Consider the following 23,469-nt stretch of genomic DNA (forward strand, 5'->3'; position numbering starts at 1 on the left):
AATATAAGGATGAGGTCTGATGTACAAGCACAATCAAATGTTCACAGTGACCACTGAATCATTCTTCAAAAGAAGGAAACAGCCTTGAATGTTCTCACATGTACCTTCAATGAGTCTTCCTCATCCTGCCCAGAGCAGACGCCCAGCCGGTGGCCCATGTCCATCCCCTCTGTGCATTTCACCTGTAAAAACAAGCCTCTGTGCCTTCAGTTTGCTTTACTTGTAGGAGAGGAGTGTGGAATCAGAGGCATTTCCCTTCAACAACATGAGAAATGACCCAGAAGTACAAGGAGTTTCTGGGGCATCCATATGTATACCAATGCACACTAAACTGATGCTTTCTTATTCTTCAACAAGTGATTATTACTCTGTGTTTGATTAAGGTGGGAATTAATGGTGGTTTCAAAACAAACACAGATACAATTAAAAAAGCATGTCCACATTTATCCCACATGGATGTTAGAATGGTTTGAGGACCAGCATAATTCAGTCATTCTAAACCAGGAGTTGTCAAACTTTTTGACACCAACCATGGACCCCCACAATATAATGATCCCCTTGTTTGTGTCTTCTTTCCTAAAATACAATAGCAGCTAAATATTTTGTAAGCTTAAAGGAGAACTCCGGTCAATTTTAACATTGAGCTCATTTTTTTGTAAATTTGGAGTGCTGTCAGTACAGAGAACAACGACAAAAATCGGTGTTGCCTACACCGTGTTATCCTCTTTTTAAAATTTGCACCCTGTTGACTTCAATGGGGCAAGTTTTAAACCTGCTTTTAGCCTCTTAACATCCTTGATGTGTCATTACAAGTGCACAACCATGTGAGTGATTCCTTCAGAGTCAACACGCGGTGAATCTGACTGCAGTAGATGTGAAAGATATGAATAAAAATGATGTTTATTCAGCCAGCGCACATACCTGTATTTACATCCTGTTTTCGGTCGAAGCCCACAGTAGTCGATTGTCGAGTTCACGCGCATTGGTTTAGTACGTACGATCATGCGCCCGAACTCATGCGACAATCGACTACTGTGGACTTCAACCGAAAACAGGATGTAAATACAGGTATGTGCACTGGCTGAAATAACATCATTTTTAAACCCATTTATACAGTGTGAGAAAAATATTAAAGGGATAGTTCCCAGTTTTTTCAAACCTTTAGTGTATGACATTCTTTCTTCTGTGTAAAAGAAGATATTTAGACAAAAAATGTTTTTTGGTCCATTCAGTGACAGACAATGGTCACCAAAACTATTGTGTTACCAACATTCTTTAAAATAACTTGCTTTATGTTCTGAAGAAGAAAGAAAGTAGGCTATTTGTATGCACGTGTAACCATGTCGGGATAAAAGGTAAATTTTCCATGTTAATAAGAGTTTTTGTCCTAACCAGCCGCGACGGCGACACACGACGAATCTATTTTAAAAACGGTTTCTATTTTTCTGTGACGTAGTGCTGGAACAACAACAAAGTGTGGCAATGATAATCTCAAGTACTGTTTATGTGCTTTATTTAATGTTAAAAGCGTGTAATGTGACTTTGAATATAGCCTATCATTTAGTGCTCCCAGCTTTGCAGCTGTAAAAGCAAGATAATTCACCTCAGATCTTGAAATTAAACAAATGGAAACAAGAACGTTCAAACTGTGAACAAACAAGTGTATTATTTGACAAAGATTGTTTTAGTAACTCAGTAGCCTATGTATTTGAATAATGTTTAAATGGTGTAATGTGAATTTGATTGCCTACTTAGCCATTTTCTTGCGATTGCTGTCAAGATTTAGCCTAGAAATCTAGACGCACCCTAGCGGCAGCAAAATGTATTTTGCAGCCAGGGTAGTCTAGCAACTCTCCGTTGACTTTCGGAGCTGTAAAAACCTAAATTGGGTCAGGCCAATCACATCGTGTATAGAGTAGGCGGGGCGGGCTTAACATAATGACGACAGAGTTGCGACGGTTCAAGATTACTAGTCAAGATTACTCTGGTGCTGTGCACTTGCCGCGAGACTCCGCCCACACGCTGTTCTGATTGGCTGTGGGTTTTGAGTGATTTTGACGCATCTCGCAGTCGCATCGCGTCTAGTGTGGACAGAAATTATTTGTCCTGGAATCTTATCACATCATGTCTGGTTAGGACATGGTGTGAGATAAAAGCTGGGTGCACTAATTGCATTGCATTGCAATTGCAGTAAGCTGTCCTTGCTTTATTCTCTCCCAAGGGATGAGAAGATTTTAGCATTTGCACAGAGCACGTTTGGTTCTCAAGGAAAAGGGAGGCACTCATGGCGATGCATTCATGGTAGGCTCTGTTATTGCTTGATTCTCTTGAGGGATAAGAATCTAGCGTGTGCACAGAGCACATTAGACTCTCAGGGGGATGAATGTTTTTTTATTGTGATGCAACTCTCAAGACTCCCTCTGTTTCATTACCTCCCTCCCCATATGGTCGGGTCTTGAAGGGATTTTCTCCCCTTTTTGTATGGTGTTGCTATTGGTCTCTCCAGATAGAGTAATAGACTAATAGAGTTGGATCACCTATGGCTCCCTCCTTGTCATTGTAGCATTCTATAGTTTAATCATTAACTATTGTCCTGAAAAAATGTCTGTACTCAAGACAGAGTATGAGCTGTTTTCCCCCAGTGATCTGGGGTTTATGAGTAGGGCATAGATCCCCTGTGGCCTCCTTGGGGTTGGCATAGAAGAACAAGGAAGAAAAAGAAAATGTACACATACTTAATTTGTTCTTGCGTGTCAGTTAGTGTGAATGAGATTTGAGACTCTGGGAGACTTTCAGCGATTCACAATTACTGAATGACTGTGATTCTCTAACCTGAGATTGTCCGGTCGTTTGTGTTTTGTGGTGTGCACTCTGCTCCAGTGTGGCTCTCAGGCCGCTGGCCCCTGCATGGAGCTCCATTTGGGCACCGACTCTGCTGTCATTCCAGTTCACATTCACACCTGCACTGCTGTTAAATGGAAGCCCTGCTCCAATTGACAGAGACAGAAACATATTACACTCTACGACACAGCCATAACTAGAGTCTGCTAATGCCGCTGAGTATACTGTACCTGCGGAACGTAGCCAAGGGAAAGTGTGAGACAGCTGGGTATGAAGACTTCTGCACCCATGCTGTGTCATATTGCTGCTGATGTTCACACACAGTGACTCTTCCATAGCAACTACACATAGTAAGGCACTAAGTTCTTCTCCTGAGTTCCTCTCATGCTGACGAGTCACTTCCAGTCCATATACAGAATCATCCACTACTAGGGTCAGCTCTCCTGCACCACAAACACACAACAAAATGAGAGTATCAAGCACTAACATGTACATATTAGACAAACACATACAATAATAACATTTTCAAACTATCTTTCAGTAACCACATAAGTTACTGATCGAGTGCTTTCCAATTAGACCAGGATAAGAATGGACATTATTTATTATAGATTTACATATGACAAATATAATCACACAAAAAATGGACAAAGGTTAGGTAACTATGTAGGGGGTACAAAAGACAATTTAGTTGTGGAATTAAGGTAGATTACTCTCTGAAAGTTGCTGTCCATAAGTCCATAAGTCATAAGGGGTCAAAGGACTTAGTGAAAAGAAATGTTTTGAGGTGCATTTTGAACATGGGCAGTTACGGGGCAGAGCGGATTACAGTAAATGCATTTGCACATTGATATTGGACTTACCTTCAATTAGACCCTTTGACTGAGTTAGTACTCCAACCAAACTAGCTGAATTAGGTAAAGCAGTGAGATCTCGTATTGAATTGACAAGATCCCCTGAAAGAGACAGTCGCAACTGATCATGTGGTAGAATTCCACTCAAATGAGCACTAAACATCTCCTCTTCCTTTTTTACTGTACAATGCAAGAAAAAACTAGAGAGAAAGAAAAAAGATAGAGGCTGAAAACAAATGATAGGTAATAAAACAATCATGATGCACAGTTAATATAGTACGTCTTGTCCCACAGTACGACGACTGTTATCAGTTTACCTTTCCGAAGAAGAATTAGCAGCTAAATGAAAATGACCATCAGAAGGGAGCCCTGGGAATAAGGCCTGATGAAAGCCAGCATGGATGCACACATCACTAATGCCCTTTGCCACCTTGTTTCCTTGAGTAAAGTGAAGTGTTACATTTTTTCCATCTGCCTTCAGGCTGATAGAACTGCTGATGTTTCCAAAAGGTGATACTGTTATTTCTGCATGTGCCTGTAATGTCATGAAAAACAAGCAAAGCACTCAATATCAGTTTATGCATTCATCAACAGAACTATGCTCAGAAATATGCAATAAATGACTTGCAAAAGAGCACTTTTCAAGGTATTTACATGATAATTCTTGCCGTCAATGGCTATTTTCCCTTCAGAGTGATACTCAAACTCGCTGGTGTTCTTGTGACTCCTGAGCACTTCAAGATCTAGGCTGACAGAGTTCGGGAAATCCAGCTGAAAAACACTCTTAACTTAATTCCACTGAAAAATTGTAAAGGTGCAACAAAACATTGCTGTGAAAAACTCTTTGCCTCCCATCTGAATTTGACTCTAAGGACGTTTTCACATCTGTAGATAATTTGCTTTGTTCTGAAACAGGGATCAAAATTGCTACAATTGCTGCAATTTCTTCTTGGTTTGGTTCACTTTCACAAGGCAACATTTCTAAACAGACCAAATATGTTTAATAAAAGTAACGTGCAAGTAAACTCTCCTCTTATTAGTGCACTTTTACTGTATGTTCCAGGATTCCACTCATAGCAATCATCCTTCAGAATGGATAGACAGCAGCTCAGTGGGCTTGTTGTGGCTTTCTTTGTTGCTGTCGTTATATTGCTTTATCATTTTGAGCAAGGATCAAAGCTTTGTTGGTATTTTTATGTATTTAGGTCAGTTGTTCTGAAATATGTTCATCTGAACAAATTTCAAGTAGGCATTTCACTTTGTCTTTGCACCAGGTTAACCCACGATTCATTTTGAGAGGCATTAGCAAAACAAATTGCTGCTTTTCACTGAATGTATGTAATTACCCTTCATACAACCGGGTTTGTTGGTCTCTTGGATCAGATTGCCTTCTCACCACAAGGGAACTGCTCCAGAGTTTTCTAGCAAGCCAAGACCACCTCATTCAGGCAATCTCTGACCAATTTTTTGGAGCAGATCAGAGCATTTGACATTTTCATATATGGCTAAATTAACCAAAGTAAGGAATAAAATGTGCCAGGATCTGAAACAAAAGCTCTAAACGAGCCAGGTGTGAAAACACCCTAAGAGAGCAACCCTGCTAAAAGGGAGCATTCTCATAATTTTGGCATAATGTTCTAGCAATGTTCTTTCAAAGTTATGAACAAATATTCTTCCAGTAATGTTCAATGTTATCTGGTATTAATTAATGTTGTAACTATGGTGTCATTTATACACTCACATACATCAACAATCGGCATATGAAATGCAACAATGGTGACATGATTCATGCCAGCATACACAACTTTTTCATGGCTCCCAACATGCATTGGAACATGAATAAATTATGCAGCTGGATTCTTTTACCATTTAGATTTGAATATTTTTTGATTGTCACCATTGTTGAGGTTTGTATGATAAGTGTTGATGTCTAAGTGTGTCTCAACTTTTATACAAGAGACTGTAGTCGCTTAAATAAGGCTTTTAAAAACGTATTTAAAAAAAACATCAACATCTAAGCCTCTCTTAATCTCAATAAGAACTTTTGTACATGCATAAAATAAATAAAGACAATCTGGACTGTAGAAAGTGAAGATGTAATGCTGTGAGTTGTTTAATCCTCTGCTGAGATCTTGAGAGTTGAGTATCTTCAGTTGATTTCATCTAAAGCTGTGGCTGGAAGTCATAGTTTCTATTCTTGTTGTTTCTCTTTCCTTCAGTTAGTCTGCTTGTTAACAGCTGGTGTTTGAATGTTTGAAAGGATGTTTCAGGAACATCATACTAACCTTTAAAAAAATTCCACTAACATCAAGGACATTTTAATGTTTACATAACCAAAACAGAATGCTTGGAAAATGTTCTTAGAACAAAAAGTTGTTAGCTGGGAATTACTTTTTTACAGAGCGACACTGGATCGCTAGGTCTTATTGTTGAGTTTTTGTTCATGAAGGGTCACTTTTGTGGATTAATTTGTTTGGGTTTGGGTTCATTTGTCTAATGATGTTCAGTGTAAAAATATGCAACAATACAGAAAATCATAATGGAGGCAAACACTTTTTCTCAGCGCTGTACTGTATATTGTAAAGGCAAACTCTGAAGTTATTTTGCATGAAGGTAAACTAGAACAGAATATAATTAACTAGAGACTTGCTAACTTGATTACAAAGATTAGAGACAAGTTAAAGTAAAAAAATAATGTGCTATTGTTTACCTGAAACAGCTGGGACAGGTTTGCTTTCATTGTAATACCTTGCTGAGATGTTTTTAGGTCATGAAGTTGTACCTGACCAAAGGCTGCAAATATTTCCTCTTTTCCAGTCCACAACCTGCCCTGGATTTTATGCACATTCTTCACAGAGAGGTGAAGTTAGCGCATTCCCAGGAACAAAGACAAAATGTAATTACATTTTTTTAAATTATGATCCTATATATGACTTAAAATTAGACTAGCCATACATTACTTAGGTGTAATTTGGCACTGTTCAGAGATACTTAAAACATCTCTGCATGCTTACCTGTTTGTTTTGGACTGTGACGCAGATCTTTGAGTCTTGAGGAATTCGCTCAGTGCTGAAAGACTGGACAATTGAGGAGCACACCTGACAAATAAACCATATTATACAACAGTTGTTTTCATTGTTTGCATCACATTTGTCTGGCTCTTTGGATCATTCATTCAACCAATTTATTCAAAAACACTGATTCATTCAGAAATTAAACAAATGCCTGTGTGCTTCGTAATAGGAAGGCTGCATCCTTTTGAGGATACTTCCTAGACCAGTCCTTCTAAGCCTTCTATGCTTGAGTTCTCCTCAGCACTGAATGCTAGAATGAGTCCAGGGTTGTCCAATCCTGCTACTGGACCATGGAGGACCAATATCCTGTTGAGTTTAGCTCCAGACTTTCCCAATAGACTTGCCTAGAAGTTTGTAGTAACCCTGAAGTCCTTGATCGGGTCCATTTAGTTAGGATTGGAGCTAAATTCTGCAGGATAGTGGCCCTCCAGGAGCAGGACTGGACACCACTGGTCTAGTAAGTCCATATAGCTACATTATAAAGGTTTCCTCCCCCTTGTCTCAACACAAAAATGCTGCTAAAATGAATTTAAAAAAAATTTAAAATCTTTGTATTTACAGACTTTCAGTGAATGTTGCACAGTGAATGAAAACTGTCTGTGGTCTACCAGTGGTTTAATAATTAACAGTTTATGTGATTAATCGACAACAATACAAAAGAAAATGTAATACTTTCATCCTGATTTTTTTTGTCTTGCATTGCTCAATACATTTGGTTGAGCTCAGTGCAGATTTATTTTTCACCAGTTCTTTTTCATGAATTGGAATGTGCCCAAAGGATTGTGGGTGATTAAAGGATGTGAAGGATACACTACATACAGGATTGTAACAGCCCATAGTTCTGTTACTACTGTATGGTTTATAGTTGGTTGCCATCCTACTACCGTCCACTAGGGGCTCTAAGCTGCCCACCTCTAGCATAAAACAAGGTAAAGTAGTAGAGGAAGTGAGTGTTGTTTAGATAGGAGGAAGCATGGGGTGCTTCTCAATACTCAATTTGATGCTTCCTTGGCTGCGTTCCAGTCCACTTTTAGACACGCAATTGCAAACTTCCCTAAGCACTTCCCCTCGGGGGAATCCCTGCCGCCATTTTGAAGTGCGACCCATTTTGTGAAGTGGACGAGGGAAGTTTATATGGACAGACCCTCGTTCCCTCGATTTTGACCGAGAGAGCGAGTCTACTTCATATGTACACTTCAGGCACCTATATGTCCCACAATGCAGTAAGATTGTGACGTCACCACAGATCTCGTCTAATCACCACCACCACAAACAACTCTATTATATAATAATTATAATTTTTTTTTTATTTAAAACAACCCAAACACACCTATATACATTTGGATGCTGCATTAAACAAATTCTTACAGGGAAATTTTTTTTAATAATTAATCAACTCCACAGCTGATTCCAAGTGATCAAGGGCTTAGGACGTTCCAATTCAGCCCATTGCTGTTTCCGCCAGTAGTGGGCACTCGTGCAACATAAGCAATGACGTACATCCGAGTGAACGAGACGAAGGGAAGTTAGCGAGTGAAGGGCATGACAATTTTGGACTGGAACGCAGCCCTTGTTTCCTCGCTCCTCCGTCCTCCAGCCTGTGACTCGGAAACCGATCGAGATCAGCCATCTTGAATGACATCTCAGTTCTCTAATTGCACCACAAGGAGGCAAGGAATGAGGATTGAGGAAGCTTCCAGAGGAGCTATGAGCGAGGATGCACAGGTGTATCCTATGCAGAAGTCTTTCTTGTCGAGAAGCCTGCTGCATGTATGAATTCTACTCCCCCTTCACATGTCACAATAATTTTAATTGATGCTTTCAATAAACCATAAATCACACCTATTTCAACAATGTATCTTTCTTTATTATTATTATTTATGAATTTCTTAAATAATCAAACTTATGATACAGTGTGTAGAAAAAGTTTAGACTCACATATGGCTGCTGTGGTTGGAAACCTAGAGTCAGGATGTGAATGGCCTTTTTGTTTCCATGGACTAAAACCTTTGACTCCAAAGTATAAACTTTCTGATGTAGATCACTTGTGAATGTCTCCTGGAGGATGAGACTCTGAGGGAGAAATTTGAATGGTTGTCTGTTGGAAGAAGCAAAAACATAACTAAACATGCTTATAGATATAGTGTATTACAGCACTGTGGTTAAAATCAGTGCATTGTTCCTCATGCAGTCGCCACTATCATCACAATTCTTAGTTGTTTTCATATTCTGGACAGACCTGAAATTTAGCTTCCATCTTTTCTGATAAACCCTCCTGTCCTTCCGTATCTCCTCTATGGCACCCTCCATCTGTAGCTCTGCATAAGGGTTTTTGAGATCCGACAGGGTCATTGTCATCATCAGAAGCCTCTTCTTTAGCTTCTGCTCAGAGAGACAACAAAGGCTAACTTTCATGCTAATTCAGGTTTGGATCAGTGCATATTTTGGAAACATATTTAAACCTCAAAAGCATGAAAACATGTTTTCTGGTACCTTATCCAGAGTACTGAGAACTGCAGAAATATTGAGGTCCCGCTTGCCATAGCCTGCACTTATTTCCAGAGTCTTCACTTGCTTACCATTGCCAACAGAGATTTCCCCATGCAAGGCTGGTGTCCAGGCTGTGCTGATGGAGTATGAAGCATTAACTCCACGCTTACCCTGCATGCTCCATCCACCAACCTGGAACGATACCAGTACACTTAAGATCATGCACTTTTCCTGAAGCTGACCATCTGAACATTTCTAAGGCTCAGGAATGAGGTAGCCTGACAGAAATACAGAAAAACTGAGTGATTTAATCAGGTGTTGAACAGAAGGTACACTCACCTTGATATAACTGACCGTCGGCGTGAAAAGGTGTAGCTGGCCTTGCCGTTCTTTACCCCTATCCTTGAAGACACCCTCCAGTGTAACACTTCGGATGTTGACTAGTTTCCGTGTGGTGACCTCAGAGCTAAACTGAGTGATGCCCCGCTGCGGCTGACTTAGTTTTTGAGCAATGTAGACATAGAGCCAGGGTGTATCCATGTTGAATGAACCTGTGGACATAGTGATTCACATGATATATTAATTTATACACAATGTATTCATACACAAGTTTCATTAACTCAATCTTCTTCGATAAAAACATTTATTGAGGTGGGAAAAGAAATGTGATTGTGTGTCTGGGTGGGGGTTTAAGTTAGATTTTTTAAAATATATTAATAATAATTTAGTAATTCAAATACTTCTGAGTCATACTCCGCCCCCCAATAGTGGGCTCAATGGTCTAAATAAAGACCGTTTCTCAATATGCGTTCTTGTCTGTACTTGTGTTCTTGTGGACTTGTGAAACGTCATCAGTCGCTGCCCAAGTACTGTTCCAATACACAAGTTTGCATTTTGGCAAGAACGGTTAAAAATCCCGGAAGTGTTCTTGACACGCCCATTTTACCGAGGATGCAACGGTTGGTAACTTGTGTGAACTTGACGGCAGAAATATCCCAGCATTCATTTCGGCATTCGAGGAAGGAGAGGCAGGTCAATACAAGTCGTTTTTCTACAATTTCGTACGCTATTTCATCACTAAATTCACTTCTGAGAACATTTGATGCGAGAAATCAACTGTGTAGATTTCACATCAACACATCAACTGTGTAGATTTCAAATATTGGCATTTTTACGAAAATTTATGGCGAATCGAAAATGTGCTCAAACGTTTTCGCAAGTGAGAATCTCCATAAGAATAACGGCCAATAATAACGTCAATAATTCTCGTTATGTTTGGGTACTGCAGACGGCGTCTGTGCGGGGGTATTATTGCGCAATACCAGCAAGAACACATCGTCTCAAACTGTCAGCAGCGTTCTGTGTGCTCGTCACCTTGTGAGTTCATTCTTCCAAGAACAACTAGCAAGAGCGTTCTCCCCAAGAACACAAGTCCGTTCTTTGCATTCTTGGTTTTGAGAAACACCCAAAGTAAAGCTAAAACACGTAAAACCAAAATTCAGTCACTGGAGGAGGCTGTGATCGGAGATGTTATTTTGTGGGTTTCGGAGATGGAATGTAGATGTAAAAGCAATTGAAATATGAACTGTAAAAAAGATCTCTGCTTCTGCTTGGAGAAATTAAACCAAAATGTCCCAGTAACAGTTGTTGCTGAGTATGTCTTTCGGAGTAGTGACATAGTAGGACTAGTCTTACATATTAGAGTATGTCTGCGCAGTAGTGATCCTGCGGTGGAGCGACGACATCAAGGTCACACCCACAGACTCAATCACAAGCACAGCTGTCAGTCACGATTGTTACACCCCCCGTTTTTATAACTTATTGGGAAAATGAACACTTGAACATATGTCTTCGTGATAAGAAATACATAAAATGACAGAGCTAAAATGGAGAGCTAAGAGACCAAATCTCATACGACAAATTCCAGTGCCTCACATCCCAATCTACTTAAAAACTTATGTTTTCAAAAATGAACATAACATTTTTGCTATGGGTGTGTGTAATTTGTGTTGTATAAAACCTTAAAGGAAAATCTCAAAGGAACCATTAGCGAGTTAGTCTTCCAGGATTCTGACGTCATATACCTGGTATGACATCATTTTGTAGGCCAAAACGCGGAAGCAAGTTAGCATTTTAGCGCTTCTGGTTCCATCTTCCCGAAGGCAATGGGCTTTTGGTTAAATCAATGGCTGAAATGAGGTCTGTGGTGAACACAAGCTCAAGACACTATCACGTTTTATTCTACGACTTAAAAAACATCAGTATTACCCAACTCTTCATTTTTTTTAAAAGCTGTTACGTGTCTTGAAAAAAGTGGTTGCTAACGAGTGGCTAAATGGGACTTCAGAGGCTGACAAGGAGAGTAAACGTCATCATGCTGAAAAGGTAAACTCAGTCCACTTTTACAGCATCGTTATGCTTACACAATTGTGCTCTTATACACTATTCTAACTCAGACGTTCTGGGAAAATGTTTTAGATAAAAACTGAAAGAGTTGTGTGAAGCTTAGTCATGGTGACGTTGTATTCGTGGGACCGTGGTGTAGTTGGTTTATAGCCTACTTTTAGCTTTTTATTTCTGCCGACTGCAAGGCTTCAAAATGCATAAAAGTTGTGTTCATCTGTGATAATTATCTTGATATACAAAATGTGGAAGTATCATTAACTTTTGTTGATCACACAGCTTGTTTTTAGCGATAATCCAAAATCCTATGGAAATATTTTATTGGGTTTTTGTCGTTATGCTAACTGCCGGTTGGCCTACAAAGTGACGTCATGCCTGCACCACTCTATTGTGCTGGGTTTTCCTAGTTCCTGCGATGCGAACTTGCCAAAAAGCAGTTACTTCCGCCAATGGTTCTGGTTGGTGACCATCAAGGGAAAATATACTTACACACCTTCCCACTTTTGAAGGGAGGTCTTTGACACATCTTTCCAGTGGACACCAGCTACCAAAGGAATTTGATTGTTGTAATTGATTTTCAGGTGGGTGCTGCTCTCAGATTTTTCTTTCTTGAAATAAGAGTGCAGAAGCTGAGTTCTGTAATTCAGTCCTCTGTCTAGGAGTCGCAGGCTGAGCTGGAAGAGTCAATATACGTTATTATTGTGAGACACAATCGTAGAAGATCACAGCATAAACATGTAATAATATGAGATAGCACATTTGATGTACACATTCTAGATTCATTTGGAATATTTTAGTTAAGCTGAACCTCTACAGCATAACTGGTGAGGCCGGGTCCAGACTTGTTTCTGATCGACTGATTGAAGAGAATCCTGTGTTTGTTGCTGCTCTGGTTCCACTGCTTTCCATAGCTTATATCAAGCGATGACTGAACATGGATTGGGCTCCGTTCATGTCTAAGGTGAATCTGTTGGTTGAAACATTCATCAGGTTTCCATATTTGTTATCATAAATCAGCATAGAATGTGCATTACATTGTGGGTACAGTACTAGAAGTACTAAGCCAGTACTAGAATTATGTAAAGCAATTTTTTGTCCAGATCTATTCATTTTTTCAAAAATATATATAAAAATACAATTTGCACATACAATCAAAACACAGCTCTTCTATGATGAGCATATTTTTAACTTCTGAAATAAAAATTCATCAAAACCTAAAACAGGAAATGATATCATAGAGTGGACCCCGGAAACCCCCATATGACCAAGGTCATGCATCAAGGTTTATAAGATTTATAATACAAAAACTCTGATAATATCATCTTTTTAAGGCAATATTGGTTCAGGTTGTAAAATGTAATTTACTGTGACTCCTTAAAAACTTAAAAATTAATAATGCATGATATTTGTAAATGAGTCTTTGGAAATATATACTACTGATCAAAAGTTTGGGGTATATTAGTTGGGCTATGATTTTCTAAAGGTTTTTTTATGCTCTTAAAAGTCTCTTATGCTCATCAATGCTGCATTTATTTGATCAAAAATACGGTAACACTTTATAATAAGTACACAGTAATAAAATACTTACAAATCATTTGAAAACTATCAGTTTATAGTTAATTCATATTTTTTATATATTGGTCTCTACATTGTTATAGGCTAAATACAAATAGATGTCTTCATTCATTGTCATTGATGTAATTATTTTTAATTAGCATATTGTTTAATTACCTCATATGTGAAGTATGGTAATGTTTTTTATGCTTACTTAATAACTTATTATTCACCATAAATAGTTCTCACTTTATATTAGGTCACAGAAATATTCCTTTTTTTTTTTTTTTTTTTGGTCACATCAAGCTCTTAGAGAACAGTGAAGACAGAATCTAAGTGCAGAGGAATTTATTAGTGGTAGAAAAATAGAAAATATTCGTTTAACGTTTAAATGCATCAGTTTGTGTTATGGGTAGGATTTGAGGATATAATATACAGTTTGTACAGTATAAAAATTATTATTTCTATGGAAAGTGCCCATAAATTTCGGAAACCCACCATGTGTGTCTGTGCTTAATATATTTGTAAACTAAGGAATACTTACATAAAAGTTGGTTCAAAGCACTTAATGACATTTTCCGATTTTCCGTGACCTAAGTGAGAACTATTCACTCCTAATAACTATTACTGACTCCTTTGCTAATTGTTTAAAATATTGTACATCACTTATATGCTAAATAAGTTGTTAACAAATGAAGAACTCACTATAGTTTATTAAAATATTAGCAATGTAGAGACAATAAACTATAAACTATTAGCTATGAACTAATAGTTTGCAAATTATTTGTAAGTACTTTATGACTGTATACTTATTATAAAGTGTTACCAAAATAAAGTAAAAACAGTAATATTGTGAATTAATATTACAATTTAAAATAAATGTTTTCTGTTTTACTAACTTTTAAAGTTTAATTTATTCACGTGATGGTAAAGTTGAATTTTCAGCATCATTACTCCAGTCTTTAGTGTCACATGATCCTTCAGAAATAAGTCTGATATGATGATTTATTGCTCAGGAAACATTTCTTATTTTCAATGTTGAAAACAGTTGTGTGTTGTAGAAACAGTGATACATTTTTCTCAGGATTCAAACAGTTTGAAATACAATTTTTTCAGTATTTACTGTCACTTTTGATCCCTTTATTGCATCAATGCTGAATAAAAGTTTTAATTTCTTTTGAACCTTCAAACTTTTAATATTTTTTTACTTGATAGTTATACCACATAGAATTTCTCTTTTAATTTTTCTTGAAAATGGTATACTATATATATACACTCACCTAAAGGATTATTAGGAACACCAAACTAATACTGTGTTTGACCCCCTTTCGCCTTCAGGACTGCCTTAATTCTACGTGGCATTGATTCAACAAGGTGCTGAAAGCATTCTTTAGAAATGTTGGCCCATATTGATAGGATAGCATCTTGCAGTTGATGGAGATTTGTGGGATGCACATCCAGGGCACGAAGCTCCCGTTCCACCACATCCCAAAGATGCTCTATTGGGTTGAGATCTGGTGACTGTGGGGGCCATTTTAGTACAGTGAACTCATTGTCATGTTCAAGAAACCAATTTGAAATGATTCGAGCTTTGTGACATGGTGCATTATCCTGCTGTAAGTAGCCATCAGAGGATGGGTACATGGTGGTCATAAAGGGATGGACATGGTCAGAAACAATGCTCAGGTAGGCCGTGGCATTTAAAGGATGCCCAATTGGCACTAAGGGGCCTAAAGTGTGCCAAGAAAACATCCCCCACACCATTACACCACCACCACCAGCCTGCACAGTGGTAACAAGGCATGATGGATCCATGTTCTCATTCTGTTTACACCAAATTCTGACTCTACCATCTGAATGTCTCAACAGAAATCGAGACTCATCAGACCAGGCAACATTTTTCCAGTCTTCAACTGTCCAATTTTGGTGAGCTCGTACAAATTGTAGCCTCTTTTTCCTATTTGTAGTGGAGATGAGTGGTACCCGGTGGGGTCTTCTGCTGTTGTAGCCCATCCGCCTCAAGGTTGTGCGTGTTGTGGCTTCACAAATGCTTTGCTGCATACCTCGGTTGTAACGAGTGGTTATTTCAGTCAAAGTTGCTCTTCTATCAGCTTGAATCAGTCGGCCCATTCTCCTCTGACCTCTAGCATCAACAAGGCATTTTCGCCCACAGGACTGCCGCATACTGGATGTTTTTCCCTTTTCACACCATTCTTTGTAAACCCTAGAAATGGTTGTGCGTGAAAATCCCAGTAACTGAGCAGATTGTGAAATACTCAGACCGGCCCGTCTGGCACCAACAACCATGCCACGCTCAAAATTGCTTAAATCACCTTTCTCTCCCATTCTGACATTCAGTTTGGAGTTCAGGAGATTGTCTTGACCAGGACCACACCCCTAAATGCATTGAAGCAACTGCCATGTGATTGGTTGATTAGATAATTGCATTAATGAGAAATTGAACAGGTGTTCCTAATAATCCTTTAGGTGAGTGTGTATATATATATATATATATATATATATATAAAAGGAAACAAATAGATATTACCTTGTGGTTTAGGTTGATGAAGTGGGAACAGTGGAGTTCATGTGTTGCTGCTATACGGTACGTCTGTACTGGGTCCGACTCGCTGTGAAGGTTCTGGTTCATGAGACACTCCTGCATGTTCTGTGAATCCTCTGAAAAATATATAACTGAATGAATGTTGTGTTCTTGTCTTTAACTGTTGGGTTTTTTTATCGTAGAAATGACTTACCTTGTACACCATACCTAACCCTGACAGCAGAGCTCCACTCTGGGCCCCTTTGCTTTACTAACCCAAGAACTCTGATGCTGACAGCGCTAGGCAAAATAAACCCGGCATCTATAGAATAATGTCTCTGGCCATCTTCCAGACTTCTCTCCAGCTGCACTGTGAAGTGAAGTAGAACATAAAGAGCTGGCAGCAAATCATCATACCACTGGAAATGATGTCCCAGAGAAGTAAATATAGAGCACAACTGTGTGGTTCTGGAAATAAAAATTCCATTTATTTTCTATGTGTATTTATAAATCTTTCAAGAACTACCAAGCTCCAAATTTCAAAGCGATAAAATATCCATCCACCCATCCATCTATTAATCAATAAAACATTTTGGTTCCACTTTATTTCGATAGTCCACTTTAGACATTCTACTAATTATAAGTAACTTAGCAACTACATGTCAACTAACTCTCATTAGAGTATTAGCAGACTGTCAGTAGACGGTTAGGTTATGGTTAGGTGTTAGGGTACGCGTTAGTAGAATTAGTTGACTTGTAGTTGCCAAGTTACTTATAGTCAGTAGAATATCTGTTGGGCGACCATCAAAATAAAGTTTTAGCAGATATTAAGCAGACAGTCTGCTAATACTCTAATGAGACTTAGTTGGCATGGAGTTGCAAAATTACTTATAGTTAGTAGAATGTCTAAAGTGGACTATCGAAATAAAGTGTTACCAAAGTTTTTTATTACGCCATTCACAATGCTTCATAGGATGAGTATAGTTCTAATGATCATATACTTTATTATTTTAAAATTTGTATGTTGTATCATGCTTAGAATTCTACATTGACAAATCTTTTGAAATGCCTAATGAAGACAAATGAGAAAGTGAATGGGGAAAAAGACTTCTGGCCAGGGACCATTAAAAAGGTGATCACTATTAGCAGATTCTTGCCTGAGAGTGATGCGTCCTTATTGAAGACATTTTTAAGCAAGGCTTGTATCATGAACTTCCGGCTGCGAGCATGTGTGGTGTTGACCGAGAGGGAGAATGGATGTCCATCTGCTACTACTTTGGCATCAAGATGAAAGTGGGCTCTCGTCTCTGAAGCAAGATTCGCCATCTCCAGTAGTCCCTTAGGCACAATAGTGAATGATTTAATGAACCATGTTCATGAATAAGACAGGATTCTTGAATAATATAGCACAACAGCTTTTCTTGGGACTTTACAAAGCCAATGTTCTTATAACTTACCTTGATAAAATAATGGTGGATGTTGTCAATCAGTAATTCGATTCTGCCTGAATGTTGGTTGTTTAATTCTTCAAGCTGCGCTGTGAGAAAAAAGATGAGAAACTATGAAACTATTTCATACGATTAATATTGCGTTTGATGCAATTTTATCATGTTCTTGTGTGAAAGCAGCCTTTAAAGGAAAACCATAAGGAAATCCATTTTGAAGTGGGTTTGAAACCTTGAATGAGAATGTTTTTCAGGGGATGTATTATTTTCAGAATCAGCCTTTTCGGACTGAGATTGACATCCAGGGACACATCTCTGGGGATAGTGGATTGTGGCGTGCCAAGAAAGAGAAGCAGAGTGGCTTCCAGCGGCATCCAGGAATTCCGCTGTCAAAGATCCACAGAAAGAGTGTTATTTTGACCTTCTTAACCTGAATGGATTGATGTAAGGGTCACCATGATTTTGCCAAGTAAGACATGTTCCTGGATCAACATATTTAAATCAGAAAATTATACTCCAATGTAGAAGCCCCTAACCCTGGTTGTAAGCCTAAACTTGACATAAACTTTTCCCTCAAATCTGATTGGTTGATTGGAATGTTGTTTCAGGATCGACAAAGATGTTGATCCAGGACCTTGTTGAACTTGGAAAAATCCTGTACACCCTGATCTTGCCTACCTGGGGTACAAAAGTATAGGCCGCCTCCAAGAGGTACTGGTTGAGACCTTTGTCCAGCTTTTGGAGTCTGAGAGTAAAAAGAACTGGGCCTAGTGGTGGGAAGCCTTTTCCCATCAATGTCAAAGGATAAGTGACATCAGAGCATAACTGCCATCCGACCATCTTAGACCCTGCAAAAAAAAAAAAAAAACTATGTCGGCACCAAGCGGATTGAACTTCTTTCCATGAAAAACAATGTAAAGTAATGTGTAGCTAATGTTGTTTTTAAACAAACTCACATGTTTTAGGAGTGCAAGTGTTCTTCTCCTTGAGATTTCTTGTAGCCATGAGCTCCTCTTTACTGTCCCCGCTCACACGAAACATTCTGGAGCTGTCTCGACAATTTTAGAGTCAAGATAAAACTACTGTTTTGGTCAGTAGGTATGTTTACATGCATTCCTTTTTGTCATTCCTAACGAATCCAATCCAATTTTATAGCAAATAGTTCTCAAATTTTCTGTCTCCCCACTGACCAGCTTGTAAGACATAATTGTATGCAAACAGAGGTCTTATTATGAGAGAGCTCTGGTAAACATGCGCATCACGGCACTGCACGTGCGCAAGGTATTTTTGAAACCGATTGTTAAGATAGCCGTATTCAAGCATTTACATTCTTAGTTTTATTCCTATTGATCAGATTATTTCAGGTCTACACCACACCTTCCAATCCAGTTAAAGTTGTATTCAGATCAAGCTCAGTCAGATCAACTGAGATGTTGACATGAAGGCTTTTCAGTCTGATTGAGTCATCACTCTGATTTAGGTGCATGTAAACGTAGCTACTAACAAATAAAAGTGGCTACAATTAAGAAAAATAAGTTTAATATAGTTTAAAACACATGTTCCAAGTTCTTAAAAACTTTATATTCATGTTGGATACATGTGGTTTTGAAACTATAACTTTTAGGTTTGATAGTCCACTTTAGACATTCTAATAACTATAAGTAACTTAATTTGCAATTACATGTTAACTAACTCTCAATCATCACAAAAAAAGTGTTAGGAGATATTAAGCAGGCAGTCCACTAATACTCTAATGACTGGTAGTTGCATTTTACTTAGTTACTTATACTTAGAATGTCTACAATGGACTATCGAAATAAGATGCTACCAACTTTTATATCTCTTTCAATATGTTACATGGTGCAACCATCACATACGTACTGTACACTTTGAATACATTTAAGTGTACACATCTTAATCATTATTTTCAAACAATTTAAAAATGCCTTTGAAAAGTTTTTAATGAATTCTTCTTCTTAAATAAATTCATAAAGATCATTCCTTTTTGGGAAGAGTGGCATCACATGACATTTTACAGACTGAACCAGTTTTGCCTGGTCATAAAATAATATCTGAATTATTGTCTGCCGTAGTCTTAATGATTTAATTTCCCATTTTATGTTTTTTATGCAAGCTTCTAAATGTTGTTCGCACCACATGACTTTAATTTAGAGGACAAATACAAATAGAAGATCATTCCAAACTACTTAAAGGGTCATTTCACCCGTGGAGACATGAATGTGTATTGAAAGTGGGTCATTTATGTAGAAGAAATGTGAAATTATTTTTGAATTTGGAGCTTTCTAGACTGAGAAAAGCCAGAAAATGTATTTTTGGCTTATGTGGATGAAAGACAACAACTCCCAGAATGCACTTGCTTCACTGCCCTACAAGGCCACTCCCAAGCCACGCCTACCGGTTAGACAGCGCAGTTGAAAACAAAAACATCAAGGCAAGGCTAGGCTACGAGTGAGTCTCCGTGACGAGTTTGCCCAAAATGTCCGGGATTTGGCTTTTGCGTTCTACAGTCGCCATTCATCATGTTTACTGTGGCGAGCAGGACTAGGCTGAGGGGCGCGGGAGAACGGCGCGAGGCCGGTGGCGTGATTACTGACGACCGACACCTGTGAGGCACTGTTCTCGTATCTCGCACAGAGGAGCAGGTATTTTCTTAGCAATGGTAAAACACACATCAACCGATCACGCCACCGGCCTCGCGTCTTTCAACCGATCACGCCACCGGCCTCGCGTCTTTCTCCCGCGGCGCTAGCCTCGTCCTGCTCCCTATATTACTGTGATTACTGATGAGCGCGCCTGTGAGATGCACCGGTCTCATGGGCTATCTCTCACGGAGGTGCGGGTATTTTCTTAGCAATGTTAAAACGCAAATCAACCGATCACTTGTTTAGCGTTCATGTAAACATTACATTCAGATTCACCAATCGGGGTGAATTCAGTTAGATTGAAACAAAAGGTGAGCATGTAAACAATGGATGGCGACCGCAGAAAGCAAAAGCTGAATCCCGGACATTTTTGTCGATCTCGACGGCCGGACATGTCCGGGAAATAGAGTATGGTAACCCCTACTACTCAGCTTTCTTCGTCCCTGTTTTCTGCAGGTTTCTGCCGTTGAAATCAAACGCACTCGCACTGATCTGTGATAGGTCTGTTAGCGCATTAGGTCCAACCCCCTATGGGCGGGTTTGAAAGGGTGGATCTAGTGCTTGTAGTCTTAACAGAAATCCCCCCCTCTTACACTTCCTCCTACAATGACGCAAAATGACGATTTTTGCGTCATTGTAGTAGGAGGAAGTGTAAAGAGGTAAATACAGATTTCTCTCGTCTCGGGGGAAAATGAAAAAATGTTGCATGACCATTCAATAGTATGACTGGGTTTCTAACAATGCAAAGCTTAATGCAAATGGATGAAGTGTCCCTTTAATGTTTTCTTTCCAAGAATTTCATTCATATTATTGATGCATTCTTTTCTTCATTATGGTATCAGGAAAGTTGTACCATCCTGACATTTCGGTATTTATTTCCACCGAATAACATATCAAAGTGAATTTACATTAAAAAAAAAAAAAAAAAAAACATAAATATTGTTCATACCTGAAGGTCAATATATCCATGACATCTTCTGGAGTATTGAGAACCACTTTCAGGCTCTGCCCATGGTGCAGATATACAGCTCCATCCAAGCTGGTGAAGGTTTTGAGTTGAGTGACCCACTCTAATCCCACACGACCAAACGCTCCATCCACTCCAGCTCTCACAGAGATGGCAACCAGTGCACTGCGTAAGAGGACAAACAGGAGATGACTTGCCATCATGACTTCAACCTGACAACACACTGCCATTATTAAAACTACATCAGACATACTTTGGTTTGACATAGCCAGCCAGAGAAAAATGCGACCAATTCTTATAGTTAGCGTTGCCTTTAAGTCGGAGGGACAACAGAGTGGACATGTTGATGCTTAGCCTCATGGGTAATCCAGAGAGAGATGGTAAAACCAGTTCCTCTGACAGAACAATTGGCCTTTGACTGATTTTAACCTCTTGACCCTGAGAAAAAGGAAAAAATTCAAACAAGGGTAAGGCTTAATCTTCTTCTTCTTATTATTATTATTGTATATTATATTATATACTTAAATGTAAATTATGAGAAAATTTAAGTATTTTTTGACCTTGGATGTATAAACCTATTGCAGGAGACTCCAAAACAAAATTAGGTACCTTTAAAAGCATCAATGTGAATCTTGTAATTTTATAAAAGCACATACATTTATTCTTCTGTCAAAACTGGAGTGTTTGTATTTTACAGTCCTGGATTTAGATGTTGTGTTATATTATTATGACGACGAAGTTGTAAAATTGGATATAACTTTACACAGGTGAGGTTTGTAAGTGATTTTTTTTCACACTAAAACTAGTGAAAGAGTGACTATTGAACCTCAGAATATTCTTTTAAGTAACACCTTGAGAAAGAATTTCTTACCTTTAACAACTTGACAACAACACCAGCTGTACTAAGTGACAGCTTTCTCTGATATGCTTGGAGGTCATCACAGGTCATAAAGGTGAGGTCATTGCCGAACACCTTCACATTTATCCAACATCGGAAGGTATTGTCTCTTTTCCTCTGCTCTGTGAACTTAAACAGTCAACCCGGTCATGTCTGATGTAGAGCCAAATAACAGACACAAAACCACCATCCGCAAGACTCTCACCTTAGTCTTGATGGAATTTAATGCTGTGGATTGACAGCCATCACCGTCACTGTTTCTATCATTCTGTCCATGCCTCGTGGAGTCTGTTTGAGCCTTAGGTCTGGAGTGATCAGCAGATGCTAGAGGATGCTCCTCAAAGATTGTCTTCAGAATAGGCTCGAGGTTTTCCATTCTTAGGCTAATCTAAACAAGTAAATAAAAAATACTATCATTGAACTTACCATTTGCTACAAAACTACTCAAATATTTGTTTTCTGCTAACATTATCCAGTTCCCTACATGGCCTAGACCAGTGGTTCCCAAACTAGGTGGTGTGACCTCCGGGTGGAAGGGGGTTATTAAAGGGGGCCGTGGCAATGCTAAGGGATAGTGTACAGACAGCAGATTGTTATACAAAATAAACCTCTTCGGGACACTGTATCACGAAATGATCCCTCTTATTATGATTCTTGACACATATTTCATTGCCTCAAAATGACTCGCAGTATCCGCTTGAGCAGTCTGTTATCAATTGTATAGTATTTGTTGTCATGGAATAACAGGCCACTAGATGGCGCGATTAAAGAATCTGCTTTGATGCATCAAGTGTAGACAGCCTCGTCGAGCTGTTGCTTTGTCAACGTTGTCAAAGTGATCCCTATTCACAGGGATCCGCGAAAACAACTAAAAATGCTGTGTTATGTATGCCAGGCCAGTAGTTGGCGATGTCACTTTGTAAAGAAACACTACACGTCTATAGACTGAACATGCAATATGCATGCGCATGACGTCACCATTTTCACAAATTCGCAAATTTACATGGAGACGATAATGGTATCGTTTTGCATCTGACTCTGAGGGGTTGGATGTAGACAAGCAGGCCATTGCTTTGACAGAGCAGCTTCCTCCATCTGGCACATCTGAGTAGCAGATCCAGGTTGTTACTCGAGCAGTGGCCAAGTTAAACATTGATTGACCAAATGAGAAGCAAGCGGTCATTCGTTTCAAGCTTGATGATAGCTTCCTCCCCTCAGCTGGAGTGCAACCTCATTGCCGCCTTCTCCCGTTCTTCCTTGACCTCCACACTGAGGTGTAAAAGGGGGCTTGGAAGAACACATATTCAGCCTGCGTACAAACCCAGGCCACCTCAACATATTCTATGGTGGTCTGGATGTGCAAGCATGGGTATGGGGCGATGCCTAACCCCTCAGCCCACCCCTGCCCATGCCTAGAGTCATTTCATGTGTGAAATCAGTTATTAGATTAGATTATGAAGACAAACTGAAGTGTTCACTGATGAATAACTACACAACAGTACACTAAATAGTAAATAGGGTCAGTTTTGATTTTTTTGTTTTGTGGGAAATACAAACAGATGTCGAACAGATTCACCTCCAGAAGATTGAATGCTCTGCCTAGGATGTGAACTGTCAGATTCGCCATAGCATAACGTGGAAGAAAAGATTCAGGGGAGAAAACCACAGTTCCCTCGATGTTTGCAGCAGCCACTCCTGGAGCAGACATACAACCCAGACATTAACAATTGGCAGCAAA

General features: G+C 39.0%; 1 protein-coding gene across 1 annotated transcript in view; it reads right to left on the reverse strand.

The window, feature by feature from the left end:
• Window positions 1-23,469, reverse strand: part of LOC307161803 (uncharacterized protein) — an 84,088-nt gene that overhangs the window by 31,821 nt on the left and 28,798 nt on the right. The window contains exons 15-40 of the mRNA XM_079876747.1: window positions 23,308-23,426; window positions 21,937-22,119; window positions 21,705-21,860; window positions 21,087-21,271; window positions 20,816-20,998; window positions 18,160-18,251; window positions 17,882-18,051; window positions 17,436-17,589; window positions 17,216-17,295; window positions 16,916-17,096; window positions 15,973-16,128; window positions 15,765-15,895; window positions 12,471-12,629; window positions 12,156-12,336; window positions 9,599-9,810; window positions 9,263-9,451; window positions 9,009-9,151; window positions 8,708-8,867; window positions 6,710-6,793; window positions 6,406-6,543; window positions 4,350-4,466; window positions 4,013-4,230; window positions 3,705-3,895; window positions 3,072-3,284; window positions 2,833-2,984; window positions 105-182 (exon numbers count right to left, since the gene is read on the reverse strand). Coding sequence (XP_079732873.1) covers window positions 105-182; window positions 2,833-2,984; window positions 3,072-3,284; window positions 3,705-3,895; window positions 4,013-4,230; window positions 4,350-4,466; window positions 6,406-6,543; window positions 6,710-6,793; window positions 8,708-8,867; window positions 9,009-9,151; window positions 9,263-9,451; window positions 9,599-9,810; window positions 12,156-12,336; window positions 12,471-12,629; window positions 15,765-15,895; window positions 15,973-16,128; window positions 16,916-17,096; window positions 17,216-17,295; window positions 17,436-17,589; window positions 17,882-18,051; window positions 18,160-18,251; window positions 20,816-20,998; window positions 21,087-21,271; window positions 21,705-21,860; window positions 21,937-22,119; window positions 23,308-23,426 — 4,025 coding nt within the window. The remainder of the gene's footprint in view (window positions 1-104; window positions 183-2,832; window positions 2,985-3,071; window positions 3,285-3,704; window positions 3,896-4,012; window positions 4,231-4,349; window positions 4,467-6,405; window positions 6,544-6,709; window positions 6,794-8,707; window positions 8,868-9,008; window positions 9,152-9,262; window positions 9,452-9,598; window positions 9,811-12,155; window positions 12,337-12,470; window positions 12,630-15,764; window positions 15,896-15,972; window positions 16,129-16,915; window positions 17,097-17,215; window positions 17,296-17,435; window positions 17,590-17,881; window positions 18,052-18,159; window positions 18,252-20,815; window positions 20,999-21,086; window positions 21,272-21,704; window positions 21,861-21,936; window positions 22,120-23,307; window positions 23,427-23,469) is intronic.

Source organism: Squalius cephalus (genome assembly GCF_949319135.1).
Source record: "Squalius cephalus genome assembly, chromosome: 7".
Lineage (NCBI taxonomy): Eukaryota > Metazoa > Chordata > Actinopteri > Cypriniformes > Leuciscidae > Squalius > Squalius cephalus.